General features: G+C 41.0%; 1 protein-coding gene across 4 annotated transcripts in view; it reads left to right on the plus strand.

The window, feature by feature from the left end:
* Positions 1 to 9,631: 9,631 nt before the first annotated feature.
* LOC140185143 (transmembrane protein 107-like) overlaps positions 9,632 to 24,293 on the plus strand; it is a 57,688-nt gene continuing 43,026 nt past the window's right edge. For 3 of the 4 annotated variants that reach the window (XM_072238516.1, XM_072238517.1, XM_072238518.1), the window contains exons 1-2: positions 9,637 to 9,685; positions 10,513 to 10,630. In XM_072238516.1, the coding sequence (XP_072094617.1) occupies positions 9,639 to 9,685; positions 10,513 to 10,630 (165 nt within the window). In that variant the 5' untranslated portion in view covers positions 9,637 to 9,638. Of the gene's footprint in view, positions 9,691 to 10,512; positions 10,631 to 24,293 lie in introns of all 4 variants that reach the window. The other variant, XM_072238519.1, reaches the window with a different exon arrangement.

Below are 24,293 nucleotides of genomic sequence, written 5' to 3' on the forward strand. Positions count from 1 at the left end.
CAATATTAAGACGCAGGGGGTGGTGGTGGTGGAAGATTATTTCTTGGACTGGAGTCGCCAGTGATTGGTGTTTAGCCCATTGTTAATTGTCATTTATTTTAACTACTTGAATGAGTATATTATGGGATGCGATGAAAGCATATCTTAGGGGCCAGATAATAAGTTATACGTCTAAAATTAAGAAAGAATATATGGCAGAACTAGATCAATTGGAAAAAGAGATTACAAAATTAGAAAAAGAATCTCAAAGATATATGTCAGAAGAAAAACGAAAACAACTTATCAATAAGAAGTTACAATATAATACGCTTCAGACATATAGAACAGAAAAAGCAATTATAAGAACTAAACAAAGGTATTATGAGTTAGGTGAGAGAGCACATAAAATTCTTGCCTGGCAGTTGAAAACAGAACAAGCTTCCAAAACAATAAATGCAATTAGAACAAGGGCAAATAAAATATCTTATAAACCTCTTGAAATAAATGAAACCTTTAAAAATTTCTATTCTGAATTATATCAATCAGAATCCCAAAATGATGTTAACGAGATAGAAAGGTTTTTATCACAAGTTTCTCTTCCAAAATTGAATTTGGAAGAACAGAAAGGATTAGATATGCCTTTTACATTAAAAGAAGTTGAAGAAGCTTTAGGATCACTCCAAAGTAATAAATTTCCAGGAGAAGATGGTTTTCCACCTGAATTTTATAAAAAATTTAAAGATTTATTATTTCCTCTTTTTATGGAACTAATACGTCAAGCAGAAAAAATACATAAACTTCCAGAATCTTTTTCAACAGCGATTGTAATAGTATTGCCAAAAAAAGACAGAGATCCTATGAAACCAGCATCATACAGGCCTATTTCTTTATTGAATACGGATTATAAAATAATAGCAAAAATTTTATTGAATAGATTATCTAAATATTTACCAAAATTAATACATATGGATCAAACAGGATTTATTAAAAATAGACAATTGGCAGATAATGTAACCCGGCTACTCAGTATAATTCATTTGGCACAAAAAAGGGATGAGAAGAGTATAGTAGTAGCTTTGGATGCAGAGAAAGCATTTGATAGATTAGAATGGGATTTTTTATTTAAAGTACTAGAAAAATATGGGTTAGGAACATCTTTTATAAATTGGATTAAAACTTTAAATTCTAACCCTAAAGCTAAAGTAGTGACAAACTCTCAAATTTCAACACCATTCCAGTTAAAAAGGTCAACTAGACAAGGTTGTCCACTATCACCTGCTTTATTTGTATTGGCGATAGAGCCATTAGCAGAACTAATTAGAATTGATCCAGATATTATGGGTTTTAGAGTTAATCAGGAGGAATATAAAATTAATCTTTTTGCCGATGATGTTTTGATCTATTTAACAAACCCACAACATTCGTTACATAAATTATCTTCTAGATTGGATGAATATGGGAAGGTATCAGGTTACAAAATAAATTGGAATAAAAGTGAAATTTTACCTCTTACGAAAGGAGACTATAGTCAATGTCGAATAGTAACCCAATTTAGATGGCCGGTAAATGGTATAAAGTATTTAGGTATAAGACTTGATAATGATGTAAAGAATTTATATAAATTTAATTATTTACCACTATTGAAAAAATTCAAGAAGATCTTGACAAATGGATGATATTACCAATAACATTAGTAGGTAGAGTCAATGTTGTAAAAATGAATATATTTCCTAGATTACAGTATTTGTTTCAAACATTACCAATACAATTGCCACAGAAATTTTTTTAAGAGTTAAATAAATGTGTGAGAAAATTTCTTTGGAAAGGTAAAATGTCAAGAATATCATTGGAAAAATTGACATGTAAATTTGGGTTAGGAGGGTTACAACTTCCAAACTTTAAAAACTATTATAAAGCAAATCAACTTAGATTTATTGCACCTTTCTTCGATGATCGAAAACCAGCATGGATTAAAATAGAACTAGACAAGATAGGAGAAAATAGACCTGAAGATTTTATATATAAATAGGAATCTAAATTGATATGGGAAAAGAAAGAATCTCCTATATTAACACATTTGATTGATCTATGGAATAAGATAAATGTTGATAATGAAACAAATGTTGATAACTCTATTAGCAAGGAGGCCTTTGTTCCAAAACAGACTTATTCCTTTTACAATGGACAATCAACTTTTATATAATTGGTACCAAAAAGGGATTACGTTTATAGGAGATTGTTTTGAACGAGGTATATTGATGTCATTTGAACAATTAAAGGATAAATATAAAATATCTAATAATACTTTCTTTTGTTACTTTCAATTAAGGGCTTACTTAAAAGGTAAGCTGGGTCAAACAATGTTTTTGCCAAAACCTAATGAAATTGAAATTTTAATACAAAAAGGGAAAATTAAAAAAATTATTTCTTGTATGTATAATTTGATTCAAGAACAGACAATTAAACAAGGAACCCATGTCAAAGCAAAAATGGGAAACAGATCTGAATATTAATATTGATGAAACAAATTGGTCAAGACTTTGTCTTGACAGTATGACAAATACAATAAATGTTCGACTTAGATTAGTACAATATAATTTTTTACACCAATTATATATTACACCGCAAAAAATAAATAGATTAAATTCAAATCTATCTGATAAATGTTTTCGGTGTAATCAAGAAATTGGTACTTTTTTACATTCTACTTGGTCTTGTTTTAAAATTCAACCCTTTTGGATAAATTTAAGAATCTCATTGGAACAAATTACTGGAACTCAACTTCCACATAACCCTATATTATTTCTATTAGGTGATATTGAAGGGATAAAACCGAAACTTAAATTGAATAAATATCAGAAAGAATTTATAAAAATTGCATTGGCAGTAGCCAAGAAGACTATAGCAGTTACTTGGAAATCTGATTCGTATTTAAGTATGGATCATTGGAATAATGAAATGGCTAGTTCTATTCCACTCGAAAAAATTACTTATAATTTAAGAGACAAATATGTAACAATTTTGAATATTTGGCACCCTTATTTACTAAAGATAGGATGGCATATTTAAGTGCTCCGATAAAGACTTTGGTCACTTGGGGAAAGTAACGAATAATTTTACCAAATTTATTTTGAATCCCATGGAGCATGTGGAAACCTTCCAACACCCAGGCGGTTCTTTTCTTTCTTTCTTTCTTTTTAGGTAGGACTATATATGGGGGGGGGGGGGGAGGGGGGAGGGTAGATTCTATTTTTTCATGTATTCCTTTTGAAAATTCAATAAAAATATTACAAAAAAACTACTTGAATGAGAATGTATAAGGCATGGTTAGTAAGTTTGGAAGTGAAACTGAAATAGGTGGTATTGTGGATAACGAAAAAAGTTATCAAAAATTACAGGTGGATCTTAATGAACTCAGTAAGTGGGCTGGGGAATGGCAAAAGAAGTTTAGTTTGGATGAGTGTGAGGTGTTGCATTTTGGGAAGACAAATCAGGATAGCCCACTCACATTGAGCAGTGGGGCCTTGGAGTGTTGTAAAAACAGAGAGAACTGGGCACACCAGTATACATTTACCTGAAATTTGAATCATGGAAACACAGAGTGGTGAAAGTAGCTTTTGGTACACTGGCCTTCTTTAGTCAGGACACTGAGTACAAAAGTTGAGGTTGTAGTTGTACTGTACAAGACAATAGTGAGGCTGCATTTGGTGTAATGTGTTCAGTTTTGGACACACTGCTACAGGAAAGATGCCATTAATCTGGAAAGAGTGCAGAGAGATTTACAAGTGCCTCCGAGGAACTGAGCTGTAAAGAGAAGTTTTACTTGTTGGAGCGTAGAAGGTTGAGAGGTGATCTTGTGGAGGTGTATAAAAATCATGAGGGTATAGATAGTGAATGGAGTCATTTACCCAGGATTAAGGAATCAAGAGAGCAAAATAAGAAACTGAATGGCAACATTTTTCACTCAGAGGGTGGCTTGTATATGGAATGTGCTGCAACAGGAAGTGGTTGAGCATTGCCTTATACAACCTCATCATAACATTCCAGCTCGTATACTCAATACTTCGATTAATAAAGGCCAATGTACCAAAAGTTCTACAAACATATCAGCCTTTTCCTCATTGGTTACAGCTTCAATATCTCCTTCCAGCGAAGCTGGGATAGATGGTTTCCTATATATCCCTGACATTCTGCGAATGATTATCCATAGCTGCTTTATAGGTGTCTCAGGGCCCAGTGTTCCACAAAATTTTCTCCAACTATCCCTCTTTGCATTTTTAATTACTCTCCTTGCTACTGCTCTTTCCTTTTTATACTCCATAACATTATCTAACACTGGGTAGTTTCTTAATTTTCTGTAAGCTCTATTTCTTTCTGCTATATCACAATTTTTATTCCACCACGGAACTAATGCTCGAGCCTTAAGTACTTTCCGTAGTGGAATAGTCAACTGAGCAACTTTATGAATTATAGAACAGAGGGATTCATTCCAATCGTCTATGGAGCCCTCACTATTAATCTCTTCCATTATATCCACAGCTTTCTCCTGGTACTCATCCCAATGGGCCAAAGAAAAATTATACCTAGCAGACCTCTCCTCAACTTCTACTATCAAATTTCTACCAAAATCTACATAATATAGGAGAGTGATCACTTCCTAGTGTGTATCTGTCCATAACATCCCATTCCCCAACCCAAGCTAAGTTTGAGGAAGTGATGGATAAGTCTAAGTGACTACAAGTATTCTTTACAATATTAAATCTTGTAGGCCTTCCGTCATTTAGCAGTACCATGTTGTATTTATCTAGAAACTCCTCTATTATTGCTCCATTACTATCTGTACTTTCACTACCCCATATAGGATTATGGGCATTGAAATCTCCAACCCAGATTACTGGGGATCTTACCTTATTCATAATTTCATCCAAATCTGATAACATCATATTGCCTGGATTATAAAAGTTAATCAAAGTTATTTGACCACGAGAGCGCCAAACCTCCACAGCCACAATTTCAAGGTTAGATTTTAAATCAAGTCTTCTAAATTGGAGTCCTGTTTTTAATGAAAGTTGCACACCCTCCACCAGATTTACCTGTCCTGTCAGCTCTCAAACTATTATATCCAGGGATCACAAAATCTAAATGAGGCTTTAACCATGTCTCCTGTATACAGATCAAATCAGGCTTGTCTTTAAAAATTCCAACAAATCTTTTTAATTCCTGACCATTTGCAGATAAACTTCTTGCATTCCATTGTAATACTAAAAACATCGAAATACTAATTATTGGCCTCTTCATTCACATAAAGCTCCTCCGTACTCTCTGATCCCCAAAACTGGGAAGTATTCAGCGATTGTTTGTCTGTCATATACTCAGGTAATTTTTCCGGTGAAATCTGTTTTATATCAAGGAATCTCTCTGCAGCTCCAACAACTACTTTTATCATATCCGACCTCTTGGCTGTAGTTTTAGCCCCGACCAGTACATCAACAACAAACGCCAAAAAAGACTCTTTAGTCATCAACAACATGCCTGAAGGAACCATAGTTAGAGAACTCGGAAAGAACTGACTCCCCATCATTCCAATCTTTTCTTTACTTATCCTTTGCTCTCTATCAACTTTCTTTACTGCTTCAGCATATGATATTTTCTGTTGGATACTAACATCCTGAATCTGCTTTGCCTTACTAAAATACTCACATCCTCTGAACGCCACTACATGGTCCCCTCCACAGTTACTGCATTTAGGCACATGCTTTAATATCATGATCCTCTCCACATTTCATACATCTTCTTTTACCTCAACATGTCCAACTCTCTGGCAATTATAACAGCGTAAGGGAGGCCTAATGTATTCTCTAACTTGATAAGACATGCACCCAAGATAGACTCTAGTTGGAAGAACATCACCTGCAAAAACCAGAAGAACAGGGGAATCCCTATTACCACCTTCTCTCAATTTTAATCGTTTGGCTTCAACCTTTAATATTGTCCAACATTTCCTTTTCAGTCATGCCAGACCAAATACCATACACTACCCCCCTTAACTCCCTTCCTTTCTTTCAGAGTAATACCCTCCACTTTCACAACCAATTTTCCCACTATTTTAGCACTGTTATATTGGTCAATATCTTTGCAACAAATTTTCAGCAATCCATTAGACAAACTCTTGGCCTGGAATACTTTACCTATTTGGTTCTTTAATGCTGCTGCCACTTTCAAAGGATTAAGGGCTCTAAATCCTCCTTCTCCTTCCTTCTGACCTTTAATTTTATACATGACTATAAATTTCTCCAATTCACCCATTTTCCTCAATTTGTTGTCCCCCATTACTTCAGGTCTTTCACTTGATGCACCCCTTTTTGGCTACCCTTACTTCTGGAGTATTCCACGGTCTCCCACCCTCCCCCTTCAATATCAACCACCACCACCCCCCACCCTTTGCAGACATAGGCTACAAACTAATCTTTTCCAAACTACTAGGCTCCTCCACGCCAAAGTCCCCACCCCTCAATCAACAGTCCCAACTGCTTACTCCTCAGCCCAACAACCACCTTGCTCTGGATCTGTCTGTCTGTGTCTTGTTTTACAGCAGTTGGCACTCAGCTTAATAGTGCATTACCACCACCTTCAGCTCCAGAGTGTGCACTAGACATACATTCTAAATCCCTTCACCCAATCTCACACACACACACACACAGACACCCTAACCTACACTTTATCCTACCATCTTTGGCCATCCTAGTACCCTATTCTTGTTTATCCATCATATCCTATAAAAAACCCCTGTACCCTTTAAGAAAGCTAAAAATACCCTAACCTGTGCTCTCTCACCCATGCCCAGCAACCCTTTTAATGTGAATTCCTGCACCCCCAACTCCCTTAACTTAATTCTCATCATCTCTCTCTGTATCCCATACTTCCTGCAACACAAAACTACATGTTCTACTGACTCCTCTTCCTGACATTCCTCACACAATCCTGTCTGGTATTTCCCTATCATTTTCAATGTTTTGTTTAATGCACAATGCCCCAGCCTTAACTTAGTCCACACAGTTTCCTCTCTTCTGTATCCACTACCTACCCTAGTACCTGCAACACTCTTTTGTATTTGATATAAATGCCTCCCTTTCCCCTCCCTGTCCCATCTTTCTTGCCACATTCGGTTGACTTTTTCCCAGATTACACACTTAACTTCTGCTTTACTGATACTAATGTGCATTTCCACATTTTCTTTCTTTAACGCCCTCTTTGCCAACTCATCCACCCTCTCATTCCCCTTCACCCCTACATGTGCTGGAACCCATAGAAATTTTACCTGACCTCCCTGATTTGCAATTCTTGCAACTAACTGAAGGACTTCATAAAGTACATCTTGCCGACTGTTTGTGTGAAAAGACCTTAAACTTGCTAGAACTGAGGATGAATCTGAACATATCAATGCTTTGACTTGTCTGGCTTTCTGCACCCATTGCAACACAACCAACACTACCAGCATCTCCACTGTAAACACCCCAAACTTATTAGATGTTCTTCTGCTGATTCCAATTTCTTTTGCTGGTATTACCACCCTAAACCCTGTCACTCCTGTTTCAGGTTCCTTCACACCATCCGTATAAATGTGAGTATAATCACTATACTTTTCCATCACATGATGGTTAAATGCATTTACCAAATCTGTTTTATATCTTTCTTTCCTTTTTACCTCTAACAAATGCCAGTCTATGTCAGGCCATACAAGCTTCCATGGAGCTACAACCGGATAAACTACTGAAGGACTTATCCTTAGATCGAACACTCCACATTCTTTAGCAATATCATTCCCTACCTGACTAAAGGTATCCCTCTGAAACCTCCCATTTTCCCAGCACTCCTGCAACACTCCTTTAGCAGGGTGAGAATCATTGAGTCCCTGCAAGTTAGCCCAGTAGTGTGCCATCAGTTGCATCCTTCTTAGTTCCAAAGGCATTATTCCCATTTCTACCTGTAGGGCTGACACTGGTGACGTTTTAAAAGCCCCACTGCACACTCTCAAAGCCTGAGCCTGAATCACATCCAGTTTCCTTATAAGAGACCTAGCTGCTGATCCATATGCTATATTTCCATAGTCCAACACAGATCTTACTAAAGCCACATACATTCTCTTCAAAGCTGAACAACTTGCTCCCCATTCCCTACCAGTCAAACATCTCATCACATTTATTACTTTTTTACATTTCTCCTCAACTTTCCTGATATGGTCTGCCCATGTTAATCGTGAATCAAATATAACTCCCAGAAATTTAAATGATCCAACCCTTTCTAATTCAATCCCATACATCCTTAACTTCTTCCCTACCTCAATTCTTTTCCTGGTAAAAAATACAGTTTGAGTTTTTTCTACAGAAAATCTACATCCCCAATCGTAACCCCACTCCACCACTTCATCAATTGCTTCTTGTAGTTTCCTGATTATATGCTCCATGTTCCTGCCTCTTTTCCACAAGGCCCCATCATCCGTAAACAGTGACCTACCTATATCCACTGGTACCTTTGTGAAGACATCATTGATCATAATGATGAAAAGTAACGGGCTAATCACACTACCTTGAGGTGTGCCAATTCCCACTATGTACTGTTTTGATAATTCTGATCCAATCCCAACTTGAATTTTTCTACCAAACAAAAAAATCTTTAATCCAATTAAAAACTCTCCCACCAACCCCCATCTTGTGCAGTTTAATTAATAATCCTTCCTTCCACATCATATCATAGGCTTTTTCAATGTCAAAAAACACTGCAACTACTGATTCTTTATTTGCCTGGGCCTTCCTTATTTCAGTCTCTAACCTTATCACTGAGTCCATGGAATTCCTTCCCTTTCTAAAACCACTCTGATAACTTGCCAGCATTCCCCTCTTCTCAAGCTCATAGGACAACCTTTCTGTTATCATCCTTTCCATTATCTTACATATATTTGATGTTAATGCTGTTGGTCTGTAGCTAGTGGGTTTTGATGGATCCTTGACAGGCTTCCTTACTGGAATTACTACTGCTTCTTTCCATGTACTTGGTAATCTTCCCTCCTCCCACATTCTGTTATAAAAATGCAGCAACTTCAAGAGAACTCCTTCTCCTAGATTTTTTAGCATCACAGAGCATATCCCCTGGGGAGGTTGTTCTCGATCTCTTTATTGCTCTCACCATTTCTGCTAACGTAAATGGATCATCAATTATATCATCTGTTCCTTCCCTCCTGTTTAACACACCTGGGTGTTGAATCATTGTTCTTTCCCTTCTCTTTCTCCCTTCTTCAGACAAATTTTCTGAACTGTGTATCTGTACAAATGACTTGGCCATGACCTCAGCCTTATCCCTACTGGAGACTGCCGTTTCCTCCTCAGATATCATTACTGGATATTCCCATTCCCTTCTATCTCCTCCCATCCTCTTAATCATTCCCCATACCTCCCACAGGTGTTGTTCTTCCTATTTTATTGCAAAAACTCCTCCAACTTGCCCTTTTAGCTTGACGTATAGTTGCTCTGGATCTGCAGAATCTCTCACGTTTATGAATTCAGGTCATCACTCGGACGGCGCCAAGCACCAAATAATGGCTGCTGTATTACCCAGAAGGCCACGCGTCAGAGTAGGCATTCCACTCATGTTGAAGGATCTCAATGCGCAGGCGTACGGGTCAGGGCTGCCATCGTGAACCGGGAGTTAGGTGAGGTACTGTTGAGGGTGAGGGACCTGAGGGTCAAGTCAGGGAGGGGGACGCTGGAGGAGAAGGTGGGAGCAGGTCTGTTTCCGCGGGACATGGCCAGGTGCCCGGATCCAGTCGGTAATGATAGGCCGAAGTCCCACGCCCTTAGTTACCTGAGTAATCGCGCGTCCTCTGCGGAGACAGAGCGGAATGGGAGCGAGCAAGAGGCAGAAGAGGGGAGGAGGAGGAGGAGGAGGGTTTGGATGTGGGAAAGGGGCTGAATGTGTTGCTGCGGGTGGAGTTGCCCAGATCAGGGTTGGTGAAGGGACGTCCCTCTCCTTGGCCCTCCATTCCCCGCTCCTGCCGTTCACTCTGCTCTTGCCCCTCTCTGCATTAGCTGAGGGTGAGGGAGCTCAGAGGGCCAGATGGGGGACTTTCGCTGGGGATTAGTTGCAGGGAATTAATTGATAGCCGGATAAGTTTTGCTGGCATTTTCCTCGGCTGAGACGGCCGATTTCTCACAATCACAGAATTGTGGATAAGGCGGGGACATCTTCCAGGATAAAGGGAATTCTGGACCGAATAGGGGACTGTTCCTGGGCTGAAGAGAAAGGAAGCGGAGATAATGAACAGAATTGTTCCCAGGATCAAACGAGTTGGGGATAAGCCTGGAGTTGAGGCGTTTGCAGGAATCTGGGGATCAGTGCACCCAATGGTTGTATCAGTATTTTATGTTTTCATTTTATTTCTCTCCAAAGTTAGCTGTAGAGCAATGCTGGTTTCAATCTTGGGGTAGACATGAGAGAATATTTGTCTTGCGTTTCAAAGATTCCTCTTTATTTCTGCAGGTACATCTTGAGTGCAGAGCAGGAACTGGAGATGTTGATGCCCAGCAGCCTTATACCATCACGATTTCTGACCCTCGTGGCTCATTTTGTCATTGTAGTTAATATCTTCTGGTCCAGGGTAAGTACAGAGGAAAGACACAGGAAAAACATGAGGGACAGTTCTTGGCCAAGATCAGGTTCAGCCTTCACTAAAGCTCAATATTTGGTGGGGGCAACATCTCAAAACGGAGGGGATAGAGCAGAAATTTGCACTTGTATGGAGCTATTGTTGAGAGACTAAGTTATAGAGAGGGGTTAAGCATATTAGCACTATTTTCACTGGAGTATGGGGGAATGAAGGGTGGCCTTATAGAGGTGTATAAAATCGTGAGGGGCATGGGATGACTGCACAGCCTTTCCAGAGTTGGAGATTCAAGAATTTGAGGGAATAAGTTTAAGGTGAGAGGGGAAAGAATAAATAGGAATTTTGGGGGTAAATTATTCCACCAAGAGGGTGATCATTATATGGAATGAACTGCTCGTGGAAGTGGTTGAGACAGGTACATTAAATCATTTGAAAGGTACTTGGATAAGTACATGAATAGAAAGGTTTCAAAGATTAAATTTATTATCAATGTATATATATATATATATATGTATGTATATACACACACACACATCCGTTAGTCTCATGAGACCATGGATTTGCGCCTTGGAAGGTTTCCAGGGCACAGGCCTGGGCAAGGTTGTATGGAAGATCAGCAGTTGCCCATGCTGCAAGTCTCCCCCCTCCACGACACCAATGTTGTCCAAGGGAAGGGCATTAGGACCCATACAGCTTGGCACCGGTGTCATTGCAGAGCAATGTGTGGTTAAGTGCCTTGCTCAAGGACACAACACGTTCCCTCGGCTGGGGCTCAAACTAGCGACCTTCAAATCACTAAATGAATGCTTAACCACGTGGCCACGCACCAACTTCAATATTTGTGTGTGTGTATATATATATATATATAGTCACCATATACAATCCTGAGATTCATTTTCTTGTGGACATACTCAATAAATCTAATAACCATAATAGAATCAATGAAAGACCACACCAAATAGGACAGACAAACAACCAATGTGCAAAAGACAACAAATTATGCAAATACAAAAGAAAAAATAATAAATGAGCAATAAAGGTTGAGAATATGAGATGAAGAGACCTTGAAAGTGAGTCCAGTTAAAACCCAACTACTTTCATATAACTATAGCCCACCAAGAGCAATTGAAAGTAGATATCCTTGGGCATAGCAAACAGAGTCTGTCAAATATTCAGGCATCATTATGCCAAAAGATTTGGCAAAATTATCAGAATGCAATTATCAGCCTATATATTAAAAAAAATTAAGGAAGATATAACAAGATGGAACCTAATTCCTTTTCTTGGTCTCAGTTCAAGGATTGAATCTATTAAAATGCATATATTGCCCAGACTACTATATCTCTTTCAGACCCTACCAATAGAGATTAACCAAAATCAATTCAATGAATGGAACAAGATGCTATCAAGATATATATGGCAAGGTTAAAGGCCCAGAGTTCGTCCCAAAACTTTGCAATTAGCCAAGGAAAAGGGGGAATGGGGCCTACCTTCTCTTAGAGATTATTATTTTGCAGCACAGTTGAGAACCGTGATATGCTGGTGCAACCCATCATATGACGCTCAATGGAGAACTTTGAGGAGAGGATACTTTCCATCCCCATACAGGCAATTTTGGCTGATAACAACTGACAAAAGTTACATAAATACTATTGATAACCTGTGGGTAAAATGGACTCTTAAAATATGGAAAACTATTATAAAAGAATATAAACTAGAGAGAGACATTGCAATTCTTAAATGGTGTGCACATGACTCGGATTTTACGCCAAATAAACTGGATGCTAGACTTAAGGACTGGACAGCTAAAGGAATAACAGCTATTTGGAATATAATGAAAGAAGGAACACTGTTCAGTTTTGAAATGCTCAAAGAGAAACATTCATTAGAAAAACAAGACTTTTACTGGTATTTACAGATGTGACAGTATGTTATTAGGACGGTTAAAAATGTAACCAAGGCAAGTACATGTTTGATAGAGCTATTTAGAAAAGCATATAATTCAGACAACAGTAGTAGAATAATTTCAAGCATGTATAAGGGTTTGTCAAATCTTAAAACACATTTGACTTCATACATTAAAACAAAATGGGAGAAGGAAGGAGAGATAATAATATCTGAGGAAAAATGGACAATAATATGGAGGTATCAATGGAAGTGTGCCAGTTCACAGAAATGGAGGGAGTTCAGGTGGGAAAACTTGATAAGGTATTTTATTACACCCTCTCAGAAATCCCATTATGATAGTAACCCTGTTTGTGGAGAAATTGTAGAAATCAAAATGCAAACCATTATCATATTTTCTGGGAATACCCCATTATCAAAGACTATTGGAGTGGGATACATAATGCCCTACAAGACATCTTTAAATGTGAAATACCCTCAGAGAGTAAGACCATATATTTTGGGTATATATCTCAAGAAAGGTTGAGAAGAGATAAATATTTAATGAATGTACTGCTGGTGGCTGGTAAAAAGACCCTTATCAGGATATGGTTATCACAGGAGAACCCAACTTTAAATGTATGATGGAAGCAACACTGGCCGTCCCTCCGGCACAGAGTCCAGCTCTGTAGCTAAGAAAGATGGGGAACGGAAGAGGAGGGCAGTAGTAATAGGGGACTCAATAGTTAGGGGGTCAGATAGACGATTCTGTGGACGAAGTCAGGAGACCCGGATGGTAGTTTGCCTCCCTGGTGCCAGGGCCCGTGACGTTTCTGATCACATCCAAGAGATCTTGAAGTGGGAGTGAGAGGAGCCAGAGGTCGTGGTACATATAGGTACCAATGACATAGGTTGGAAAAGGGGAGAGGTCCTGAAAGAAGAATATAGGGAGTTGAGAAAAAGGACGACAACGGTCGTAATCTCGGGATTACTACCTGTGCTACGTGACAGTGAGAGTAGGAATGCAATGAGATGTAGGATAAATGTGTGGCTGAGAGATTGGAGCAAGGGGCAGGGATTTGGGCTTTTGGATCATTGGGACCACTATTGGCGCAGGCATGACCTGTACAAAGGGGACGGGTTGCACTTCAATCATAGGGGAACCAATATCCTGGCGGGGAGATTTGCAAGGGCTACCGAGGTGACTTCAAAACTAGAATGGTTGGGGGGAGGGAATTAAATTAAGGAGACTAGGAGAGGGAAGGTTGATGTAGGGGAAAAAGAAGAAGATAACAAAGTTGTTTGCTTAATTAAGAATAAACAGAGAGTAAGAGGTGGAGAGCTTCTTAAATGCATCTATTTTAATGCTAGGAGCATTGTAAGAAAGGTGGATGAGCTTAGAGCATGGATTGATACCTGGAAATATGATGTTGTAGCTATTAGTGAAACATGGTTGCAGGAGGGGTGTGATTGGCAACTAGATATTCCAGGATTTCGTTGCTTCAGGTGTGATAGAATAGGAGGGGCAAGTGGGGGAGGTGTTGCATTGCTTGTCAGAGATTATCTAACAGCAGTGCTCTGGCAGGATAGATTAGTGGACTCATCTAGGGAGGCTATTTGGGTGGAATTGAGGAATAGGAAAGGTGTTGTGACGCTTATAGGGGTGTATTATAGACCACCTAATGGGGACCGAGAACTGGAGGAGCAAATTTGTAAGGAGATAGTGGATATTTGTAGTAAGCACAAGGTTGTGATTGTGAGAGATTTTAATTTTCCACACATAGACTGGGAAGCCCATTCTGTAAAAGGGCTGGATGGTTTGGAGTTTGTAAAATGTGTGCAAGATAGTTTTTTGCAGCAAGATATAGAGGTACCAACTAGAGAAGGGGCAGTGTTGGATCTCCTGTTAGGGAATGAGACAGGGCAGGTGACGGAGGTATTTGTTGGGGAGCACTTTAGGTCCAGTGATCACAATACAATTAGTTTCAGAGTAATTATGGAGAAAGATAGGACTGGACCTAGGATTGAGATTTTTGATTGGAGAAAGACTAACTTTGAGGAGATGCAAAAGGATTTAGAAGGAGTGGATTGGAAAAATATGTTTTATGGGAAGGATGTAACAGAGAAATGAAGGTCATTTAAATGTGAAATTTTGAGGATTCAGAATCTTTATGTTCCTGTTAGGTTGAAAGGAAAGGTTAAAAGTTTCAGAGAGCCATGGTTTTCAAGAGATATTAGAAACTTGGTTCAGAAAAAGAGAGGGTTCTTCAATAAATATAGGCAGCTTGGAGTTAATGAGGTACTCGAGGAATATAAAGAATGTAAAAAGAATCTTAAGAAAGAGATTAGAAAAGCTAAAAGAAGATATGAGGCTGCTTTGGCAAGTAAGGTGAAAATAAATCCAAAGGGTTTCTACAGTTATGTTAGTGGCAAAAGGATAGTGAGGGATAAAATTGGTCCCTTGGAGAATCTGAGTGGACGACTATGTGCGGAGCCAAAAGAGATGGAGGAGATTTTGAACAATTTATTTTCTTCAGTATTCACTAAGGAGAAGGATATTGAATTGTGTAAGGTAAAGGAAACAAGTAGGGTAGTTATGGAAAGTATGACAATTAAAGAAGAGGAAGTACTGGTGCTTTTAAGGAATATAAAAGTGGATAAGTCTCTGGGTCCGGACAAGATATTCCCTAGGACTTTGAGGGAAGTTAGTGTAGAAATAGCAGGAGCTCTGACAGAAATATTTCAAATGTCATTAGAAACGGGGATGGTGCCGGAGGATTGGCGTATTGCTCATGTGGTTCCATTGTTTAAAAAGGGTTCTAAGAGCAAACCTAGCAATTATCGGTCTGTGAGTTTGACGTCAGTGGTGGGTAAATTGATGGAAAGTATTCTTAGAGATGGTGTATATAATTTTCTGGATAGACAGGATCTGATTAGGAACAGACAACATGGATTTGTGTGTGGAAGGTCATGTTTGACAAATCATTGAATTTTTTGATGAGGTTACTAAGAAAGTTGACGAGGGTAAAGCAGTGGATGTTGTCTATATGGACTTCAGTAAGGCCTTTGACAAGATTCCACATGGAAGGTTAGTTAGGAAGGTTCAATCATTAGGCATTAATATGGAAGTAGTAAAATGGATTCAGCAGTGGCTAGATGGGAGACGCCAGAGAGTAGTGGTGGATAACTGTGTGTCAGATTGGAGGACGGTGTGTAGCGGTGTGCCTCAGGGATCTGTTCTGGGTCCAATGTAGTTTGTAATATATTAATGATCTGGATGATGGGGTGGTAAATTGGATTAGTAAGTATGCAGATGATACTAAGATAGGTGGCGTTGTGGATGATGAGGTAGGTTTTCAAAACTTGCAGAGAGATTTAGGACAGTTAGAAGAGTGGGCTGAAAGATGGCAGATGGAGATTAATGCTGAAAAATGTGAGGTGCTACATTTTGGTAGAACTAATGAAAATAGGACATACATGGTAAATGGTAGGGCATTGAAGAATGCAGTAGAATAGAGGGATCTAGGAATAATGGTGCATAGTTCCCTGAAGATGTTATCTCATGTGGATAGGGTGGTGAAGAAAGCTTTTGGTTTGCTGGCCTTTATTAATCAGAGCATTGAGTATAGGAGTTGGGATGTAATGTTGAAATTGTACAAGGCATTGGTAAGGCCAAATCTGGAGTATTGTGTACAGTTCTGGTTACCGAACTATAGGAAGGATGTCAATAAAATTGAGAGAGTACAGAGGAGGTTTACTAAAATGTTGCCTGGGTTTCATCTCCTAAGTTACAGAGAAAGGTTGAACAAGTTAGGTCTTTATTCTTTGGAGCATAGAAGGTTGAGTGGGGACTTGATAGAGGTGTTTAAAATTATGAGGGGGATTGATAAAGTTGACGTGGTTAGACTTTTTCCATTGAGAGTGGAGAAGATTCAAACAAGAGGACATGGGTTGAGAATTAGAGGACAAAAGTTTAGGGGTAGCACGAGGGGGAACTTCTTTACTCAGAGAGTGGTAGCTGTGTGGAATGAGCTTCCAGCAGAAGTAGTTGAGGCAGGTTCTATGTTGTCATTTTAAGTTAAATTGGATAGATATATGGACAGGAAAGGAATGGAGGGTTATGGGCTGAGTGCAGGTCGGTGGGATTAGGATAGGGTAAGAGTTCGGCATGGACTAGAAGGGCCGAGGTGGCCTGTTTCCGTGCTGTAATTGTTATATGGTTAAATTACAATGGACATTTACAAAATGGAGAAGATAACAGCATCTGTTAATCATAAATTGGAATAATTTTATTCATACTGGGGAAAATGGGTTAACTACATAACACCTCATAGGCCTGATTTTATTCTCACAAATCAATGAATATGTTGTAAAAAAAAAGATCACTCCTTACTTTGTACATAGTTTTCTTTCGATTGTTCTTTCTTTCCTCTCCTTTCTATAAGTGTGTACCTCAGATAAATATTATGTGGAGATTTGTGACAAATATGATTATATGATATATATGTACAGTATCTGAAATACATCTTATGCAAATGTTCGTTTGATGATGAACTTCAATAAAAAATAAATTACGAAAAAAAAGAAAGTGAGTCCAATTCAGTGATTGGGCAAGTGACGTTATCCCCTCTGGTTCAAGGTTGAGGGATAATAACTGTTCTTGAACCTGGTGGTCTGGGTCCGCGGGCTCCTGTACCGCCTTCCTGATGGCAGCAGTGTGAAAAGACCATGGCCTGGATGGTGGGGGTCCTTAATGATGGATGCTGCTTTCCTGCAACAGTTCTCCTCGTAGATGTGCTCAATGGTTGGAAGGGCTTTGCCCGTGATAGATTGGGCTGTATTCACTACTTTTTGTAAGATTTTCAGTTCAAGGGTATCAGTGTTTCCATACCAGGCTGTGATGCAACCAGTCAATATACTCTCCACCACACATCTATAGAAGATTCCAATCGCAAACGAGAAAATCTGCAGATGCTGGAAATCCAAGCAACACGCACAAAATACTGGAGGAACTCAGCAGGCCAAGCAGCATCTATAGGGGGGAAAAAAAGTACAGTTGACATTTTGGGCCGAACCCCTTCAGCAAAACTGAGGGTTTCGTCCCAAAACATCGACTGTACTTTATTCTATGGAAAAGAAGATCCAGGGGCGAAAGCCGTTGATCAAGTGGCCAAAATCCTGCGAGAAGACAAAGTGGGAGGAGGTCAATGCTGACCTCTCCAACATCTTAGAGATGCTCGGAGGCACCACCATGAAGAAGTTGGAAAGGATGGGGGAATTAATCTGTAGCTATGGAGCGGAACGTTTTGGAGTGCTAGAGAGGAAGAAAACTACATTGACGATCCCCACCAAGTCCAGGAGGCAGGAAATAGATCCATCTAGTCAGAGAGAGGAGGCAGCTGAAGAAACAATGGAGGAAGGCCACAGAGGAGGAGCAAGAAGGCATAAACCTGTTGCAAGCAGACATCCAGAGCAGGCTCACGACACTGAGGAGAGCTGAGAACCTGGTAAGGAAGCGCAGGAAGAAGGAGCGGACAAGAACAAGCTTCTATAAAGATCCCTTCAAGTTTGTGAAGGGTCTCTTCACAGGGGAGAAGAGTGGAAGTCTCTTAGTGTCAAAGGCAGAACTGGAGAAACACCTGGAAAAGTTATACACAGACAACTGACGCCACGAAGAGATCACCCTCCCACCTGACGTGCCACCAATCCATCCACCGGAACACCAACTAGATATCAGCCCACCTAGATGGAGTGAGGTGGAGAAAATTGTGCATAGAGCAAGGGCCGCAGCAGCTTCAGGTCCCAATGGAGTGCCATACAGACTGTACAAGTATGCACCAGGTGTCCTGCAGTTCCTCTGGAGGCTCATGAAGGTGGTATGACGTAAGCAAGAGATACCAACATCCTGGCAGAGAGCCGGAGGAATCCTGATCCTAAAAGAAAAGGGTTAATCAGAAGTTGGCCAATTCCGCCAGATTAGTCTCCTAAACGTTGAGGGCAAAATCTTCCTTAGTGTGGTGGTTCATAGGCTGTCAAGATATCTGCAAAGAAACCACCTGATTGATACATCAATCCAGAAGGCAGGAATCTTGGGCTACTCTGGCTATCTGGAACACGCTTGCACCATCTGGCATCAGATCTGGGTCGCCAAGAAGGAGGGAACAGATCTTCACATGGTGTTTCTGGACCTCGCCAACGCCTTCGGCTCAGTCCCTCGTAACCTCCTCTGGACTGCTTTCGACTTCTTCAGGGTCCCAGTGGCCCTCACAAGCCTCATTAAGGCCTACTTCCAGGACGTGCAGCAATGTTTGACAACAGCAGATTACACCAAGTGTGGCAACATCTGGAAGTGGGAATCATGGTCAGTTGTACCATCTCCCTGCTAGCCTTCACCATGGCCATGGAGGTGATCATTAGAGCATCTGGATGGGTGGTTGGAGGACAGCGCATAAGACCTGGCCTGAGGCTGCCGCCTATCAGAGCATACATGGACAATATCACAACACTCACCACGACCAAGGCTTGTACTGGATCCCTGTTGAGAAAGTTTCAAGAGAACATCGAGCAGGTTCAGCTGAAGATCAAGCTGTCTCCAATGAATCTCAGCCAGTGGTATGGAGAGGACCCCACATGCTCCCTCTGCCCGACTTCAGCTACACTAAAACACATTCTGGTGGGCTGCAAGACCAGCCTTACTCAAAGCCAATACACCTGGCAGCACAACCAGGTGCTATGGTGTCTTGCAGCAGTCAACGGTCTCCCTCCCCCTTCATCCCGCTGGCCGTTAACAGCATTTGTCCAGGAAGGTGAGTGTCAGGCCAGACTCGATACATAGAGACCAGACACCGGTCAGCTAGGCAGGGCACATGTTTGGAAGATGGTGGCAGACTTAGGCCAGAGGCTCTGCTTCCCAACTAAAATCGCGAAAACCAGCCTCAGACCAGACCTTGTGCTGTGGTCGGCCTCACTCCATCTCGTTTACATCATCGAGCTTACAGTGCCCTGGGAGGATGCAGTGGAGGAGGCCTACGAACACAAGAAGCTGAGGTATGCTGAGCTTGCAGCCGATGTGCAACAATGAGGCTGGAAAGCAAGGGTCCGACCGGTCAAAGTAGGCTGCAGAGCATTTGTAGCCACATCAATATCAAGGCTACTCTGGGAGTTGGGAGTGCAAGGGAAGCCACACCGACAAGCAGTCAAAGACCTCTCCAGAGCTGCTGAAAAGGGTAGTCAGTGGCTCTGGATGAAGAGAAAGGATTCCATCTGGGCCCCCAAGTGAGTGAAAGGCATCTGGGGGGTGAGCCTGGGACGCTGGGATTCACTGCTGAACCCTCCGGAGGTGTCGTGGGCCTATCAGCGAAACACTGAGGAAAGAGGACACCAAGTTGATAACCCAGAAGATGCCACCACTCACTTGGCCACCCCACAGAGTCTCGGCAGCACGTCTCAGGAGTGCAAATAAGGGATATTAACATCTAGTCCTACATAACACACCTTGCCTGGCCTGCTGAGTTCCTCCAGCATTTTCTGTGTTGCTTGGATTTCCAGCATCTGCAGACTTTCTCTTGTTTGTGATCTATAGAAGTTTGTCAGTTTTTGATGTCGTGCCAGATCTTTGCAAACTTCTAAGGAAGTAGAGGCCCTGCCATGCTTGCTTCGTAATTGCACTTGTAATTGCCCGGGACAGATCCTCTGACATGATAACACCAAGAAATTTAGTTTCTGACCCCCTCCACCTCTGATCCCCTGGTGAGGTCTGACTCATGGACCTGTGGTTTCCTCCTACCTAAGTCAATAGTCAGTTCCCTGGTCTTGTTGACATTGAGTAGTTGTTCAATGGCACTATTCAGCCAGATTTTCAATCTTTCTCCTATATGCTGATTTGTCACCACCTTTGATTCAGCCAGTGATAGTGGTGATGTCAGCAAACTTAAATACAGCATTGGAGTTGTGCTCAGCCTCACAGTCATAAGTATAAAGCGAGTAGAGCAGGGGGCTAAGCACACAGCCTTGTGGTACACCTGTGCTGATGGTAATTGTGGAGGTGTTGCTGCCAAACCAAACCTACTGGAGTCTGCAAGTGAGGAAATCAAGGATCCAATCATCCTTTCACTGTTAGTTCTTTTCCCTATGTTTTAACCTGTGACATCTATTGTCCCTTCCAAAAAAGGCATCAGCTTCCCTTTATCCACTCTGTAGACACACATTGTTTTGCATATTTCCGTCAAATTTCTTTTTCAGAGTAAGTAGTCCCACTTCACATCCTTCCTATAATGCGGCAACCTGTCAACTTTTGATTCCGATTGGCTTGGGTCAGATCCGCTCTCACCCTTTAGCTTTTCTCTGGTTAATTATTTGTACTTAGTGTGGCTCCTTCTCTTTTGTAGCTGACTTAAAACTAGTGATCACTGTGTCCTTAGTGTTTACCTTCTAAAACTTGGTGCCCTTGACCTACCTCATTCCCCAGTATCTGATCAAGCAAAACCTGTTTTCTTATTTGACCAGTAATAGATTTCTAGAAAATTATCCAGGACAGATTTTCCATTTTTCCTTAGAGCAGAGAAGGAGGCTATTCAGCCCCTCAAGTCTATGCTAGCTCACAGCAGTCTCATTCCCTCACTAATTTCCCCTGTGACCTTTTCTTCCTACATTCCTATCAATTGCCTTCAGATCCTCCAGTTTCTTGCCTCCAGCCAAACACATTTTCTTTGAATTTTTTTTGTTTTTGTCTGTGTCTTCCATCTCCTATAAAAATAAAATAGAAGAAATATAACATAGCAAAGATGAGCAGGAAGCCAGAGGATTGGGAAACTTTTAAAGAGCAACAAAGGATAACTAAAAAGGCAATATGGGGAGAAAAGATGAGATACGAAGGCAAGCTAGCCAAGAATATAAAGGAGGATAGTAAAAGCTTCTTTAGGTATGTGAAGAGGAAAAAATTAGTTAAGACCAAAGTTGGGCCCTTGAAGACAGAAACAGGTGAAAATTTATTATGGGGAACAAGGAAATGGCAGACGAGTTGAGCAGGTACTTTGGATCTGTCTTCACTAGGGAAGACGCAAACAATCTCCCAGATGTAGTAGTGGCTGGAGGACCTAGGGTAACAGAGGGACTGAAGGAGATTCACATTAGGCAGAAAATGGTGTTAGATAGACTGATGGGACTGAAGGCTGATAAATCCCCAGGACCTGATGGTCTGCACCCCAGGGTACTTAAGGAGGTGGCTCTACAAATCGTGGACACATTGTTAATTATTTTCCAATGTTCTATAGATTCAGGATCAGTTCCTGAGGACTGGAGGGTAGCTAATGTTATTCCACTTTTTAAAGAAAGGAAGGAGAGAGAAAACAGGGAATTATAGACCAGTTAGCCTGACATCAGTGGTGGGGAAGATGCTGGAGTCAATTATAAAGGATGAAATAGTGGCACATTTGGATAGTAGTAACAGGATTGGTCCGAGTCAGCATGGATATAGATTAGATTAGATTAGATTATGAGGACTCGCAGTCCTCTTTTATTGACACTTAGTAATGCATGCATTAAGAAATGATACAATATTCCTCCGGTGTGATATCACAGAAACACAGGACAGACCAAGACTGAAAAACTAACAAAAACCACATAATTATAACATATAGTTACAACAGTGCAACAATAACCATATAACAATTACAGCATGGAAACAGGCCATCTCGGCCCTTCTAGTCCATGCCGAACTCTTACTCTCACCTAGTACCATAACTTGATGAAGAACAGGCCGTGAGCACAGTAAAAAAAGTTCAAAGTCTCTCGAAAGTCCCACATCTCACGCGGACGGGAGAAGGAAGAAAACTCTCCCTGCCATGCCCGACCACAGTCCGACTCTGAGCCGTCCGAAAACTTCGAGCTCCGACACCGAGTACCGAGCCCCATCTCTGCTGAACGCTTTGACCCCAGCCTCGGTCGCCAGCAGCAGGCAAAGCCGGGGATTTTGGGGCCTACACTCCAGAGATTCTCGATCACACAGTAGCAGCGGCAGCGAACCGACATTTCAGAAATTTCTCCAGATGTTCCTCTGTGCCTTCTCACGTCTGTCTCCATCAAATCAGAATTGTGCACGGCATCCTACTTACAAATACAATATCATTTCACTGGAGAGCTGCGCATGCTGTGTCACGCCACCATCTTCTCCTCCCGCCTCCCGGATTAACGAAGGGGAAATCATGCTTGACTAATCTTCTGGAATTTTTTGAGGATGTAACTATGAAAACGGACAAGGGAGAGCCAGTGGATGTAGTGTACCTGGACTTTTAGAAAGCCTTTGATAAGGTCCCACATAGGAGATTAGTGGGCAAAATTAGAGCACATGGTATTGGGGGTAGGGTACTGACATGGATCGTAAATTGGTTGGCAGACAGGAAACAAAGACTAGGGATTAACAGGTCCCTTTCAGAATGGCAGGTGGTGACTAGTGGGGTACCGCAGGGTTCAGTGCTAGGACGGCAGCTATTTACAATATACGTTAATGATTTAGTTGAAGGGATTAAAAGTAACATGAGGATGTTGAGATAATGCAGGATGACTTGGATAGGTTGGGTGAGTGGGCAGATGCACGGCAGATGCAGTTTAATGTGGATAAGTGTGAGATTATCCACTTTGGTGACAAGAACAGGAAGGCAGATTACTATTTGAATGGTGTCAAGTTAGGAAAAGGGGAAGTACAACGAGATCTTGGTGTCCTTGTTCATCAGTCACTGAAAGTAAACATACAGGTACAGCAGGCAGTGAAGAAAGTTAATGGCATGTTGGCCTTCCTAACAAGGGGAGTTGAGTATAGGAGCAAAGAGATCCTTCTGCAGTTGTACAGGGCCCTGGTGAGACCACACCTGGAGAACTGTGTGCAGTTTTGGTCTCCAAATTTGAGGAAGGGCATTCTTGTTATGGAGGGAGTGCAGTGTAGGTTCACTGGGTTAATTCCCGGGATGGCGGGAATGTCATATGTTGAAAGATTAGAGCGACTGGGCTTGGCTTGTATACACTGGAATTTATAAGGATGAGAGAGGCTCTGATTGAAACATATAAGATTATTAAGGGATTGGACATGCTAGAGGCAGGAAACATGTTCCTGATGTTGGGGGAGTCCAGAACCAGAGGCCACAGTTTAAGAATAAGGGGTAGGCCATTTAGAACGGAGTTAAGGAAAAACTTTTTCACCCAGAGAGTTGTGCATCTGTGGAATGCTCTGCCTCAGAAGGCAGTGGAGGCCAATTCTCTGGATGCTTTCAAGAAAGAGTTAGATAGAGCTCTTAATGATAGCGGAGTCAAGGGATATGGGGAGAAGGCAGGAATGGGGTACTGATTGTGGGTGATCAGCCATGATCACAGTGAATGGTGGTGCTGGCTTGAAGGGCAGAATGGCCTACTCCTGCATCTATTGTCTATTGTCTGTCTCCAGCACATTTCTTAGTTCTGCTACTTCTCCTTTCCTTAGACGTTTCGTATCCAAGAATATTTAATGCCCAGACCTTTCAGCATCATCACATGATACTCCTTGATGGCTGTCCCTGCTTGTGAATGGCAGCATTATTCAATAAACTCTGCTCATTCATACATAGTGAACCAGATTTGATTGTTGCTTCATTTTCATTTTAAGGCCCTAGGAGCAGAATTAGGCCAATTGGCTCATTGAAGTCCCTGTCAATATGTGGAAAGTTAAAATTACCTACTATCACAACCTTGTGTTTCTTGCAAGTTTGTGAGCTTTCTACAAATTTGCTCCTCTTCATCCTGCTGA

The sequence above is a fragment of the Mobula birostris genome, chromosome 20 (assembly GCF_030028105.1).
Source record: "Mobula birostris isolate sMobBir1 chromosome 20, sMobBir1.hap1, whole genome shotgun sequence".
Classification (NCBI taxonomy): domain Eukaryota; kingdom Metazoa; phylum Chordata; class Chondrichthyes; order Myliobatiformes; family Myliobatidae; genus Mobula; species Mobula birostris.